A 15,797-nucleotide genomic window follows, 5' to 3' on the forward strand; every position below is an offset into this window, starting at 1 on the left:
TGCCTCTGTTCCGCTGAACCTATTTGTCCAAGTAAAAGGTTCCTTGCTTGGGTGTTTCTCACACATCATTCTTTAGCTTTCCTGACACACTGCACCAAACATCCCATCCACAGATCCACAGAGTCCACTTAAGTGGAGTTTTTCTGGTTAGTTCTGCCTCCTTCCATTTTTCACAGCTGTCTCTTTAAAGCCGCTGACTATAAGGCTTTTGTGTTTTTTAAAAACATCATCTGGATTGATTAATCATTGCAATTGATCAAAACAACATAAATATATCACAAAATTTGACAAGTATTAAAAATGAAATTTTATTGGATGTGCCACTTTAATGAGATGGGGCTTCCCCACCCAAGCAGTTCATGTACGTTGAAAATATTACTCATTGCTAAATAAGACAGGGAATGGCATCAATTCTACTCCTATTTTTTATTTGTATAGATTAAAGCACTCTCTCCAAAATTTATTCAGGTCAATAGGAAAATGGGAATAGGAGTTTTGTTACAGCAACGTTACCTTATTCTATGAGTACCTTCTTAGCAAAACGCCATAAATAATCATTTTAAATTTTTAATGATTCATCGTTTGAAAACTTGATCAGGCCAATCTTTCAATTTTTTTTTTTTTTAAAGCAAAAAGAAACTTGGAAAAAAACCTGCGTTAGAAAAAGATCTGTTACCTAGTCATTAGAGTCCTTCACTTTCTCAACCTTGATACTGCATTCTGAATGGTCCCTTTGCTGGGGTGAGGTACCACTGTTAAGATTTAGAATGGGTGAGATGTACGCCTGTGGGTTGTAACATGGGCGAAGGGCAGTTGGGAAGGGGAAGGAGGGAGAGAATCAATTACAGAACGTGAGGCAGCTCCAGAAGACCACGCTGCAGTGTAAGCAGTCATGCGGCCACACCTCTGTCTTTTGGAGCCGTTTCCCTAGAATCCAGGGTATGTCTGCTTATCTCCACCTTGGCCATCATTAGTGCTTATGAAAGCCCAGGAGATACAGTCATGTATTTTTAAGGTCCCTATAATTTTTCTGGTTCCAACCAGATTCTTTAGTTACAGAAGAGAACTCTCCCTCAGTCCTCTATCTGCCTTTCTATTTTCTGAGCAATGAAAAATGTGTCAATAAAGCAAGGAATGGATCTCACAGTCTGCTTCGGGCAGCAGGACTCTCTAGAAGTGAGGATGGCTCTCCATCACCACTCTGCCTGCCTCTGAGCCAGTATTTCATCTTTGTTCTCATCATCCATGTATCTTCCTCCTTCCCTCACGTCCTTGGCTTGGTACACAGATACACATCTTTCTACACAAGGTTGCTTCTCCACCATTTAGTTATATCCACTTCAACCCAGACAAGGCACCCATGCCCTCCATTGCAACAGAGTTATCCATTCCATCTCATCAAATCAGAAGAGGTGGATGGCTTTCTTCATACTTTACATAGAGGAAAAGTGAAAGTCGGATTACCCAAGGCACAGAGCAAGCTGTAGAAGACTAGAAACGAAGGCAGGGTCTTTTAGCTTTCCACCTACACTCTCCCACTGATTTCATCCCTGTCAAACAAAGATAATGATGGTTTAAGACACCAAAGGCACAATGTCAACTTGAGGAAGGCTTAAGTGACAACGCACTGAAGGCTGTGTGCTGCCTGGAGCTTTTTACTAAGTCCACCTGCATCTTGAAGGCACAGCACAGGGCAGGCTTAAGAAAGTCCTCCAGTATGCAGAGCTGGAAGACAGAATACAAACTCCTAAAGGCCTCTAATAAGTCACCAAAGTTATCAGAAGCCAAAGAATGATGACCAACATTAACAAGGATAAACAAACGGAAGGTGAGAACTTACTGTGTCCCCGATCTTCAGGCCTTCACACTTCCTCTGACCAGGGTAAGATACACCGTCCTGGCAGGTAGCAGTGAAAAAGAGATTGATATCCTCAGGCTGATCCCAGACAGACAGCTCCACTTTAGACCGGATGCTCTGAACAGAGAGAGAAGATGAGGCCAGAACCAATTAGTAAAGGCTGCAGCCAAGATGCTCTCCACACTGGTTCTCTGATGCCCACATGGCTTCCTTTAACTCCGGGATCTCAAGCCAAGGCCAGAGCCAGTGGGCTAGGTTCGCTGCCCCTCCCTCATCCCTTTCATCCTCTCCACACCCACACACTATCTTACTAGCCCTGGCCTGAGGTCTCCCTCTGTGAGCTCAGAGAAGTTGCTAATGGCCCACCTGCCATATGATAATCTCATCTGCTTCCAGGGGTCATGCTCTGTCCCTGCTGGTCTCTGCAGAATCACCCCATCCCCACCCTCAGCTTCAGACAGTGCCTCAAATCTTGCCGTGCGCGCCCCAGACGCTGGGCCTTTGCACGTGCCTGGGATGATGTTCCTTTGCTCAGCTGCTCTTCTCTCTCCTCCCCCGGCCCTCCGTCAGCTCCCTATCTTCCTTCCCCATCAGCTCAGCAGGCACCTCAGATGAGGTCCAAATTCATGAGCTCTGAACTACATTCTGAGAGAATAAGACCTTATACGTGGATTATGTTCTCAAGACAACGGATGAAGCAAAAATCAAGCCAGAATTACCCGACAGATTAGAAAAAATAAAAGACTAAAAATATCAAGTGTTGGAAATGAGTTGGAGCACCTGGGTGCCTCATACCCTGCTGGTGGGAGCGTGAACTGGTACAAGCCTTGAGAAAAACATTAGGCAGTACCTACTAATGCTTAGGTCAACCTTAGACAAGCAATTTACACTAGGATTATATCCAACAGAGATGTGTACTGACCAGAAAACACGTACGAATGTTCACAGCAACGCTGTCTGTAACAGCTAGAAACTGGAACTACCCAAATGCCTATCAACAGAACAGACTTTTTTTTTTAATTATGGTGTGTTCATATAGAATATCACACAGTACAAGAATGAATGAAATGACTACATGTCATGACACCGATGAATCTCATATCACACAGCCCAGAAGAAGCCAGACGCCGAAGGCATACACAGTCTATGATTCTATTTATATGAAACTCAAAGACGGGCACAACTAACGGTTACCCCCAGGGGACAGTAACAGAAAAGGACACAGGGGTTCTGGATGCTCGTAATATTCTGCTTTTTGGCCTGGGTGGTTCTATACTCGGGTGTATTTATTTTATTTATTTATTTTTGCGGTAGGCGGGCCTCTCACTGCTGTGGCCTCTCCCGTTGCGGAGCACAGGCTCCGGATGTGCAGGCTCAGCGGCCACGGCTCACGGGCCCAGCCGCTCCACGGCACGTGGGATCCTCCCGGACCGGGGCACGAACCCGCGTCCCCTGCATCGGCAGGCAGACTCTCAACCACTGAGCCACCAGGGAAGCCCTACTCGGGTGTATTTAATTTGTAAAAAGTCTGTACAACCTTCTGTAGTTCTCCAAGTTTAAAAAATTGACACTGAGAATCTCTAAGGAGGATGTACTTTAGAGACAGAGGCCAAATGAAATAACTGGCTTGTAGTTAGGGCACATCTTACAAAAAGAATTTTTTATACACTAAATACACTCAGAATAGCAGGGTGCACATACTCCGAGAGACACATGGACACCCCCTCCACATCAACTGACAGCCTTTCAGACTCCCACCTCCTTCTCAAGCGCACTCCAGGGAACAGGGCGTTGGACGGAATGGCAGGCAGAAGTGCTTCCTGCTCTCATGGGGTTTCTTTTCTTTCTTTTTCTCTTTTCTGCTGAGCATGTAGTGTCAAACTTGAATTAGGTAAATATGCAGTTTCCCCAACACATTAACAGCTTGTTGAAAACACTCTCTGCAAGAAATAGTCTCTCCCTTTGCAACAAATTGTCTAAGTGCTTCTACAACTCTAAAAATACTCTCTCTTAAATCCACTTCCTCTTGTTAGTGCCAGCCTCCACTGGCAGAGGGCTTGAGAGCGCCACTCAGCACACACAGCTCTCCTGCTGTTCACAAATCTGTTCTCCCCACTGAGCTATGAATTTCAAGGACCATATCATATTTCTCTCTAAGACTGAACACAAGCTTTTGCTGAATGGATGGATGGATGGATGGATGTTTTGACAGCAGCTATGGTAGACAGCTCAGGCCTATTGGAAGAAACTTAATTTTTGAAAGACAAGGTAAATTAAAAATTATATATATTAAATGCAAATAAATGTGGGGATGAGGCAAAACAGTTTATCATTAAAGGGCTAGGTAGATCGGAGCTATTTAAAAATTACTTGGGATCAGTCTGATGAAATATGAGGGCCCCGTGGCTCACAAACAAGACTTTGGGAGAAAGCATCAGCCATTCCCATCAAGACGTGCTGCAGCCACTACCCGGAAGCATTAATGGGGAACTTGGAGGAGGGAGAGAGCGCACTGGGGACCGGGACTCCTATTCAATGAACCAGTAACTATAACAGATGCAAACAGAATCCTATATTCTCCTCTGGCCGTGAGACCCCCAAGTTTTGTGTTCAGATCTGAAGTTTGTATTATTCCTGATCCCCATGTTGTCTCGGGTAGGAACTGTGGAGATTATTCAGTTCAAACCTCCCATTTTATGGAAGTGGGAACAGAGGCCAAAGAAAGGGCCTTATCCAGGGCCACTGAGCTGCCAGGGGCAGGCAGGCAGGACCAGAACCGGGCCTTCTGGGTCTCCCTGCAGTGCTCTCTGTAGTCACCAGACCGGGCCCTTCTTTACTCGAAAACTGGCTCTGATCTTGGACAGTGCAGATGGTCAGGTTGTATCCTGGTTGAGTCAGTCTCCCCTCAAAGATTATGAGCTCCTGGAGGGCAGGACTGTGTTCTGTTCACTGTTTTATTCCCACCGTGTGGCATGATGCCTGCCACACGTCAGGCAGTATTTATTTGTTGAACAAATGAATGAAATGGATGGAGTACAGGATATATAGCAGAGGATCAAAGCCACAGCCAGTGCAGTTCTGATGCATGAAAACTTTTGTGTCATAAGATAATTATCTGAAATTCAATTAATTCCTACCAAATTTGCCTCTGAACATGATTCCTTACTCCTCACCCTAGGACAAGAAGACAATGTCAAGAAGTTTAAAGGCTATGAAATACTCAGGCTAGGTCCCATCTGCAACTGCGTTAAGTCAGGCCAGCTGTGGAGTGGGTGGGAGCAGACTTCATGGCAACAACAAAAAGAGAAACATGTGCTCGGAGAGGACTCTGATGTCACCCTCCACATGCAGCTCTAGTGGTTTCCAGCTCATTCTTTTCTTTCCCACTCTGAAAAGGGACCCCCCCTCGCTATGATTTCTCTCTGAGTGCTACCCCCCCCTTTGTCAAGGTGACATAATGCTGGTGGTGTGTGTGTGTGTGTGTGTGTGTGTGTGTGTGTGTGTGTGTGTGTGTTTGCACGCACCCAGGGCCCTACCTCTGAGCTCTAGAAGGGAACCTCTCACCAGCACCCACTGTACAGCAAAGCTCCACGCTGGTGATCTCTCACAATAAAGAAGTTGGCACAGCAAGAAAAAACGTAGAAATCGAAGCCCAGAGGTGAACGTTTCACACAGTGAAAGCCAAGAACAACAGACTCGATTCTACGAGACGTTACATTAAATGTGCCCTTCCCGTTGTGCTCCCTCCCCAGCCTAGAGTCACACCATGGCCATTTCCACTGTTACCTGTGCTCTGCTGCAATCCTCTCAGGATGTCCCCACGGACGGTGTACCAACTATAAGCGAGGTAGAAGTCAACCCCAAAGCACAGAGGTGGCAAGGTGATGCAGAGAAACACAAATGGTCCCATGAGAGCTGTGCTTGGACTGTGGCCGGGGAGAGGAACAGGTGAAAGGACAACCAGAGCCCCTGCACGGGCCAAAGCGCACGTGTGTATGCACACGCGCGCACACACACACACAGGCTGTGCAGGCCAAAGTGCACATGCACACGTATGTACACACACACACAAACACACTGGCCTGTGCAGGCCAAAGTGCACGTGCGCACATACACATATACACACACACATACCACCCGTGCGGGTTCAAATCCAGAAGTATGGGCAGCTGAGGCCCAGCCCGGGCCTTCCCGTTTGCCAGAAAGGACGGCAGCCGGCGGACGGGATGCTAATCAACGTCAAGCACCAACACACCCGCAACGTGGCCTCCACCAACCAGACTGTGCTCTGAATACCTTGCTGCTTCCATATTTAATCTATTTCTTTAAATTTCCACTGAAGGAAAGGGCAGAAGTAGGGAGTTACCAAGGGTCCCGACTTTTTAGGGTGACGTACACATTCACTGTCTTGAGGTAGTGATGGTTTCACAGGTGTGTACAAGTGTCAAAACTTATCAAAATATACACTTTAAATCTGTACACTGTATTGTTGGTTAATTATCTCTCAATAAATCTGTTTTCATTTTCCAATGAATCTGCATAGTCGTTGTGGATAGTATTCCAGAAACGCCCATTTTAAAGGTTGAATTTCACACGTTCACTCATAAGTCACATGTCTTGTTTCCTAACGTGTTCTCTTCCAGACACACCAGTTTAACTCAGAGTCCAGCTACGGTACTAGATTCCCAAAGGTCCTCAGGGGGCTCATCCCAGGTTCCAAACGCAGCTCCTGCCTGGAATAGACCCCCTTCTCTACTCTTCTGGTTCCCAAATCCTCAGCCGCAGAAAGGGCTCCCTGCTCAACCCAGGCCCCTGGATTTCCATTAAGAAAACGAATTTATCTACCATGAATCCTGCTCAGGGCCAATGCAACGTGCCTCAGAGGGAGAGCAGCACTGAGCACTTATGAGATCCCGCCCAGGGAACCACCACCACTGTCTCGTGCACCCTGGTCTTCAGGGGACCCACACACGGGTGTGGACGTGCAACCCACTTGGCCGCACAGAACGCTGACTGAGCAGAGCGCCTTTTCCATTTCTGGTGCACACCACCCCGCCAGTTCCACAGAACTGGGTGTCATGATGCCCTCCTATATTAAAGTCTCGAGGAGCAGGGCCCTGGGCCTTTGGCAGGAAACGCTGCCGGGGGAGCCCCAGAGGCTCTGTCAGCCACCCAGGGCGTCAGAACTCAGGAGCTGACCTAGGATGGAAATGCTGGGGGGTGGCTCCTCCCCAGAAACCCAGGAGAAATCCGCAGCCCACGCCAAAGCCCAGGATGTGATTGCCCCTCAGCCATTGCTTTCCCAAACGCCCTGGCTTGGCAGGAAGCAAGCACTGGTCACTGCACTGTTGACAGCGGTTCCAGCAGCGGCCCCCTGCTAACCCAGGGGTCTCCAAGCCCCGGGACCCCAGCAGGACAGAGAGAGCAGCCCAGGGTAGGCCTCCGGCTCTCGCACTGACTCCTCTGTTCCCTGTCCAGAGCTTGAGGCCCAAGGCATCATGGTGAAGAGTGGCCCTCGGGACGGGGGTGACATTGGGTAGGCCCAGCCCGCCGCCGACACACACTCTTCTCAGACTCTCAGCATGTTACGCTTCCACTCGCTGTGGGAATCTGAAAACCGCCAAGTGTAGTTAACCTGGAAATCTGGTCTCACTGGGTTCTAAGGTGGCCACTGGATACGATGAGGATTAAAGGTCAGAGATCAGAAAAGAGGACGTTAGTACGTGGGGAATAAGTTAGGAAAGGAGAAGGAAGTCTAGTTTCTCGCAACAGGAAGTTCCCGGAGTGAGGCGGGATCACAGCCTGTGTGAGAGGCAGAGGATCCTTAGCTGCACAGAAAGTGGAGGTGCGGCGGAGGACGGAAAACCAGCCACAAATCCTCACTGCTGCCCACTCACCGCCTTCAGGACACTGAGGCTCCAGGAGACCAGGTGAGGGCTGGGAACCCCCAAGCTCTGGGTCCCCCACGGCGAGGGCATTACCTACAGCTCCTGGTCTAGCCGAGCAGTAACGCAAAATAAGGCTGGGGCTTCCCTGGTGGTGCAGTGGTTGAGAGCCCGCCTGCCGATGCAGGGGACACGGGTTCGTGCCCTGGTCCGGGAAGATCCCACATGCCGCAGAGCGGCTGGGCCCGTGAGCCATGGCCGCTGAGCCTGCGTGTCCGGAGCCTGTGCTCCGCAACGGGAGAGGCCACAACAGTGAGAGGCCCGCGTACCGCAAAAAAAAACAAAAACAAAATAAGGCTGCATCAGTAGGGTCACAAATTCAACTGGAAAGGCAGAGCTCCAAATACACATATGAAAATCAGTCATGGGAAAGTAAGATGGTTTTTCTAACACACATGTGATTCCAGAGTGGTTAATCACATTCCCAGGTTAGCCCACATGTCTATTCTACGTAAGTTCAGGACTAACATTATTCCTTAAGCTACATTTCCTCTATGTAGAACTTTGTTTTAACAGGAAGATGCACTCTGAATTCCAATTTGGGAATTACCAGGCCTCATGAGGGGCTGGGTGGGCACTGGAGGCCTTGCAAGGAGGGGACAGCTGAAGGCACATACTTCCCAGCACAAGAAATCATGCTTGTCGTTTTCCCGAGAAAAGGTAGGTCTGAGCCAAATACCCCCTGGGTGTTAGAAATTGAGAGGAAGGAGGGTAGGAAGGAGAAAGGTTTGGGAATCATGGGTGACTGGCTTGGGACGTGGCACTGACTGCTAAACCTCATCCTTAAGTGCTGTACTTAGTAGAGCAGAGCCGAGTTAACAGGACGGGTTACAAAAGCACAGGATTTAACAGGCCCACTCAGGTTTCCTCTGAGAGGACCTGATTACAATCAGACCCTAGTCTGCAGGTCTATGTGGAGCTCCAGAAGCCTGGGGGATTTCAGTCCTGCCCACTGGGAGGCGAAGTCAGTGTGTGTGCTTCTCACTTCTCGCCACGGGGAACACAGAGGCCTGAGTCCACCTGAGTCCACACCAGCTCCCTCAGGGGGAGAGGGTGGGGGAAGAAACCAGTGACTTACGTTGTATGCATTGATAATCAGTTGAATTATATTTTTGGAGTTTCCGTGTAATATCTCCACCGTTGTTCCAGGTATCAGGGCTGTAAAATTCTTGGGTGGGGGGGGGAAAAAAAAGAAAACAGATGAGCCCATTTTGCCCTTCCACACTGTCAAAGAGTGAACGCTGCCCTACCGAGCTAGAACCGTCAGGGCCCCCAGCACTGATTCTGCCACTCTCTCACACCGTAAACTAGAGAAGATGCCACAAGCAGAGGTAAGAAGAAGGCACAAGGGAATGGAGTTGTTGTGGTCGGCTGTGCAATCTCGATTCTTGAAGGTCTGGGTGGAAAGGGCCTGGCAAGACCTGTTCCTGAAGCATAATGTCATGCTTCTTCTCGGAGACCCCTCCTCTCTGGCATGTAATGGACAACTCTCTGGAATTCCATCCTCTAAGGTCAATACATTATGGATGTGCTCGCCCTCTCCCCGCCAGACTACACGGGCATCCCCAGGTTCAGTTCAAGGATGCCCTCGACCTGGCCAGCAGAAGTGAAAGGGGAAGCTTTTCTAAGGGTCTCAAATACAGCCTCTCTTTTCCTAGGAGGGAAATGAACGTGCATGGTGCCTTCCCAAGGAGGTCTGGTATCTCCGGGAGAAGTCTTTGGCAAAGCAGGCAGCCTTGAAGTGGCTGCCTTTCCTCTTTCACTTGTACGAAGGCCTGAGTATGTCACTTACTAAAGTGACAAATTGCTAGAAACACCCGCCACCCTCAGCCTGCCTTGGGCTGGATATGCCTCCCGAGCGAGAGGTCCTTGGTTCTGAGCAAGGCTGGCTTAAGCCGAGGTGGGTCTCTTCCCTCCTGGAGCATCCGGTAGCATTCTCAGTACAGTCTGTGCAACTGACCTCTAAAAATGGTATTTGTGAATGGATATGTTCTATCCTGCTATCTTCACTAAGCAACCTCCTTCCCTTGTTTTCATCTTCTAAAATTGATTCAGACTAAAAGAAGATAAAGAACTCAAGAAGGTGTAAGTGGCATTTTATCAATGATTATCTCAGGCAGAAGCAACAGAAACACACCATCAGACAAGGGTTCTTTGGGGGATACTTAAGAGCAGTAAAGAGAGGGGACAGGGGTTGGCTGTTCTAGAGGTGGAGATTTATTTCTCATCACCTCTCAATTCAAAAGATGTCAGAGGTGAGCTGGGCTTCACACTTGGCTCACACGAACACTCCCTGAGCCGTCTGGAGGAGAGTTCTAGTGAAAGGCAACTTGCCTGTGATCATGGGAAAGAGCACATTCAGGAGGGAAACGTATAATGGTGGCCCATGGGATGACCTGGGAAGAGTCTCTCTTAGACAGGGCAGGCTCACACACATACTGCTCTGTTCACTCAAGACACGTATTGTTTTCTTCAGAAATTCCTGTCCCAAACTAACCCACTGGTCCCCCGTACTCTGCAGGAAGGCATAAAAGCTCTATAGACTGTGGGACTGGTGATGCAGCCTGCCTAGATGCCTAGTTTTCTTTCTGTACATTTTCAGTTTATATCTTCCTTCCCTATTCCCTGGATGCTTCCGTTTCATCTGAAAAACTATGTCCAAAGTTTTTCTCATTACCAAATTAGAAACCATATGTTTAACTTCCTTGGTATGTACTGCTCTATGAATGCTTAAGAGCTTCCTTAATACTATTATTTTCCAGTAGATCGGATCAGGGCTATATTCCACCCTCCTCTGGATCTCTGCCCACACAGAACAGGGCTGTTAACACCCCTCACCCGGCCTCCACACTTCACCTGACCCCACATTCCAATCTCCCATTCATCTCAGGGTCAGCAGGGCCCCCAGATTCAGGCCATCAGCCTCCCTCACTCCCTCCAGGTGTACCTTGTAGAGCATATAATGGTTCTTCGTCACTGCAAAGATGAGGTTGATGTTGTTTTCTGCCAATTTCTCTCCAAGCAAGGCAAGGGATGGATAGTCCTAGGGCCAAGGCAAAAGGCAAGGTTGTAACACTTCTCCCAGGCTGACACACGAGCACGTGGCTCCAACGTGTGCTCAGTAACTCATCACTTGCCACGATAAGCACCTTCCCCTGGCAGCGCCTTAATAACCACGCCCCATCAGCAGCTCCTTACTGAGAAACTGTGGGGGAGATTCTCCAGGAAAGGACCCTCTGGCACCTACGAAACTAGACTCACTCCTCCTACCCCTCCAACCCAGAATAGAGAAGTGGTGAGTGGAGGTTTCCCACACTTGGTCCGTGTTTCCATCCCTTCAGCAGGAATGGGGCAGAGGGGGGAAGTCCCCAAAAGGAGAGCCACCACGTCCGACCACCTACCGTCAACACCTGTTATCTTCCCTCTCTTCCCTAAGACTGATCTTCCTGATCTCCTTGTCCTATTTTTCCTTTTCCTGTGCCCAGTATTGGGCCTGCCAATGTCCCCTACAGGCTCTGCTCAGTCCTCTCATGGCTCAGAACGGGCAGAAGAGGCTGCTGACATTTGGACTAAAAGTTGGGCTATGGCGGGGGAGGGGTACAGAGCAAGAAGGGAGGGAGGACACCTCGAGGCAGCTCAGCAACGTCCGGAAGGACTTTTAAGGGCTGATGATGGACGCTGGGGTCCTCATCGGTGAGCTCTACAGTTATCAGGTTGTACAGTTACGAGTTCTTTTTCCAGACTCCATTACTCTTGACCACCTCTTAAAACTGGAGAAAACAGGCTAGTCCAGGAAGAATTAGAAAGAATTTCTCTCTAGCCAAACACCAGAATGGGCTTGGGAAGGAAGAGGGTGTAGATTTGGGGAGGAAACAACTGTACAGCAAGTGTGGAAAAATCTTAATTGTTGGCTCTGGTTGATAGTTAGGTAGAGTCCACTTCACTGGCCTAGCATATGTTTGAAATTCTGCCTAAGTTCTGTTTAATCGCATGGTCCCAGTGACAGGCTCCTGGGAATGGAAGGTCCTTGGGGCTTCTCCTCCCGTGTAGGACACCTGCCGCCCCACCCCTGACACGGATGGAACTCAGGGCATCAGGAAACCCATTTCTAGAAGTCAGGAAGTCTTGTCTTTGCTGGTCTTGCCCCATAACTTCTATCCCAGTTTTTGGCTCTGCTGGAACACAGTCCTCTCCCTCGTGCAAAATCACCTCTCCCCTTTGAGATCCATCCTGTCTCGCCAGGTCACCTCTTCCCTCGACTAAACACTCCCCATGTGGGGGCACAAAAGCACAAAGCTACAGAAATCCCTGAGAAATGGTCTAAGTTAATGACGAGGAGAAGTTCTAGAAGCCCAGTTGAAGAAGATGGAGTAGAGACCCAGTCCCAAGAATGGGGTGGAGAGTCGGTGAGTAGAGGTCCAGAGGAAGGTGGCAAAGGCCGGCGAGGTCTCGGACCATAGGCGGGGCGGCGGGAGCGGTGCTGGGGTTCCCTGTCCTCACCATCTGGTTGGAGGCAGTGTACTCGTTGGCCTCATTCAGGTGGCACTGGCCGTCGTGAGGCTGCACCAGGCCCCCCAGCTTTCCGTCCAGCGCGATGTGGGGCACGTCATCCGTTGTGAACACCAGCAGGTGCAGCGCGTCCTTTCGCCAGCCGATCTTCTCCTGAGGGACAGATGGGTGTTAGGCCTTCCTGGCTGCCACCCGAGACTGCCCTGGGGCAGCCTGCCCCTCCCTGCTCGACTCTGTACCTGACAGCCACTCCCCTTGGACGCCTCCCCTTTTAGCCTCCCCTATAGTTCCTTCCACAGAGCAGCCTTTAGTAGCCCCCCAACCTCCCTTCAACACACTCGGCTGGCTGCCCTTGTCTAAGATGACTGGTAAGTGATCACTTCAGTCCCCCAAGTAGACACGAATCACTCACAACAGAGTGTTCTAATGACCGACAGACAGATCTGTCTTTGGAGGATTTGAGAAAACCGGCCATCTTTCTGGTAGAAGTAAACCACTCCAATCACGAACTGAACTAGTCTGGTAGTTAAGGTCAATCAGACTCGCTCTTTTCTCCCTTTACTGCTTCACTGTATGCAATGTATCCACTCTTCAGACAGAGGCACGGCTCAATACGAGCTACCTTGCAAGGGAAGGACTCTATTTTTTCATATTTAGACACCGTGGCCCCGATACTACACAAAAACACTCCCAGTCATTACTAGTAGGAGCAGCTAGACCCTGATACAGGGCAACAAAAACTGGGATAGGGTTGCCTTCACACCAGTAGTGAAAGAGCATCCCAAAATACGTGGGTAGCAGGATGAATACAGGAAGGGTTTAAACACCACTGGGTTATCTACACATGTACACTTGACACTGAAATAGGAGACTGGATTCACAGACTTCACAAGTTAAAAGCTATCACCTTATGGCAGATAAGGGATTGAGGGTATCATCCTCTCTTTCTTATCGCCACAATGATGGATAAAACAGCCTTCAAGAGGTATGATGTTTTCTCATTTGCTCCGAAAGCAGCGTGGAAATAAGTCACAAAGAGTCAGCGTAACACAAGGAAGAAAAGGCAGTTTGAAAAGAAGCCAGGGAGGACTGAAAGCCAGGAGGCCAGCTGTGAGCAAAGAATTCACCTTTGGGGAATCAGTTTCCCAGACTCTCAACGTTCATCCAACAGACAATTACTGACTTCCTACCACATGCAGTCCCCATGGAAGGCACTGGGTCTAAGAAACAGCCTGTTCCAGACCTCAAAAAGCTTGCAGTCAAGTGGAAACACAGCTTTAACGTATCACAATAAGCATGCTTTTTAACATCTTTATTGGAGTATAGTTGCTCTACAATGGTGTGTTAGTTTCTGCTTTACAACAAAGGGAATCAGTTATACATATACATATGTCCCCACATCTCTTCCCTCTTGCGTCTCCCTCCCTCCCACCCTCCCTATCCCACCCCTCTAGGTGGTCACAAGCCACCGAGCTGATCTCCCTGTGCTATGCGGCTGCTTCTGAGAAAACCATAATTCAAAAAGAGTCATGTACCAAAATGTTCATTGCAGCTCTGTTTACAATAGTCAGGACATGGAAGCAACCTAAGGGTCCATCGACAGATGAATGGATAAAGAAGATGTGGCACATATATACAATGGAATATTACTTAGCCATAAATACACTTTTAACGGAAACCCGGGGAGGAGGAGAGAAGGCTTCCCAGGGCAGAGGAAATGTCAGCTGAGCTGAAGGTGAAGAGGACCCTTCAAGGAAACTGGAAGAAGAAATGACAGAGGAGGCAGAAGTTGGGGTGGGGAGTGGGTTGCTCTAGGTGCTGGTAAAGGCACAATGACCAGGCCGGGCACGTTTTCAGAACCCAGAGGAAGCAACCTAGAAGGTCCCTAACACAGATGCATTCTAAGCTGTGACAAAACTAATCTACGGTATTAGAAGTGGAGATAAGTGTATTCTCTTGGAGGCAGGACTGGGTGTCTTGAGAGGGGGTGTTAATAACTGGAATATATGGAAAGACAATGAAAACTCATCAAACAATTTTGAAAAACAACAACGAAGCTGGGGGATTCATTATCTAAGGCCAAGACTTATTATAAAGCTACAATAAGTGAGACTGTGTGGTACTGACAAAAGGATAGACACATAGACCAGTGGAACAGGATAGAAACCAGAAATAGACCCACACATACGGTCAATTCGATAGAAGGTATTGGAATAATTAGACATCCATATGAAAAAAAAATGAACCTCAACCCACAGCTCTCACTGTATACAAAAATGAACTCAAAGTGGATCACAGACCTAAAACTATAAAACGTCTGAAGGAAACAAAGAAGAAAAGCTTTGTGACCTTGGTAGAGGCAAAGATTTCTTAGATGATTCACAGGATAAAATTTTGATGAATTAGACTCTGTCAAATTAAAAACATCTGCTCTGGGCTTCCCTGGTGGCGCAGTGGTTGAGAATCTGCCTGCCAATGCAGGGGACATGGGTTCGAGCCTGGTCTGGGAGGATCCCACGTGCCGTGGAGCAGCTGGGCCCGTGAGCCACAACTACTGAGCCTGTACGTCTGGAGCCTGTGCTCCGCAACAAGAGAGGCCGTGATAGTGAGAGGCCAGTGCACTGCGATGAAGAGCAGCCCCCGCTTGCCACAACTAGAGAAAGCCCTCGCACAGAAACGAAGACCCAACACAGCCATAAATAAATAAAGTGGAAGCCTGTCTACAACAAACATTAAAATACAAGAAATACGAGCTTCCTTTAAAAAATAAAATAAAAAAATAAAAACATCTGCTCTTTGAAAGATACCACTGAGAAAACGAAACGACAAGACACAGATCGGGAGAAAATGTTTGCAAAAAATAAAAATCTGACAAAGGACTTGTATCCAGAATGTATAAAGAACTCTCATAGGCCAATAACAACACAAACAACTGAACTTTAAAAGCTAGACTTGAAGAGACATTTTACCAAAGAAGAGATATGGATGGAAATAAGCACATGAAAGGATCGTCAACAACATTAGTCATTAAGAAAGTGCACAGGGCTTCCCTGCTGGCGCAGTGGTTAAGAATCCACCTGCCAATGCAGGAGACACGGGTTCAAGCCCTGGTTCGGGAAGATCCCACATGCCACGGAGCAACTAAGCCTGTGCGCCAGAGCTACTGAGCCTGTGCTCTAGAGCCCACGGGCCACAACTACTGAGCCCACGCGCCACATCCACTGAAGCCCCCGTGCTCCAGAGCCCACGCTCCGCAACAAGAGAAGCCACTGCAATGAGAAGCCCGCGCACGGCAACGAAGAGTAGCCCCTGCGCACCGCAACGAGAGAAAGCCCGCGCACAGCAATGAAGACCCAACGCAGCCAAAAATAATTAATTAAAAAGAAAAGAAAAGGTGCACATTACATTCACAATGAGATGCCATTAGATAGCTATGCCAATGGCAAAAAAAAAAAAAAAAAAAACAGTCCTGAAAATACCAAGTG

The 15,797-nt window shown here is 48.5% G+C and overlaps 1 protein-coding gene across 1 annotated transcript in view; it reads right to left on the reverse strand.

Moving 5' to 3' along the window:
* ITGB5 (integrin subunit beta 5) overlaps positions 1-15,797 on the reverse strand; it is a 111,473-nt gene that overhangs the window by 37,781 nt on the left and 57,895 nt on the right. The window contains exons 6-9 of the mRNA XM_060010797.1: positions 12,304-12,465; positions 10,751-10,846; positions 8,882-8,971; positions 1,841-1,975 (exon numbers count right to left, since the gene is read on the reverse strand). Coding sequence (XP_059866780.1) covers positions 1,841-1,975; positions 8,882-8,971; positions 10,751-10,846; positions 12,304-12,465 — 483 coding nt within the window. The remainder of the gene's footprint in view (positions 1-1,840; positions 1,976-8,881; positions 8,972-10,750; positions 10,847-12,303; positions 12,466-15,797) is intronic.

This window comes from Delphinus delphis, chromosome 4 (genome assembly GCF_949987515.2).
Source record: "Delphinus delphis chromosome 4, mDelDel1.2, whole genome shotgun sequence".
In the NCBI taxonomy this organism is placed as follows: Eukaryota; Metazoa; Chordata; class Mammalia; order Artiodactyla; family Delphinidae; genus Delphinus; species Delphinus delphis.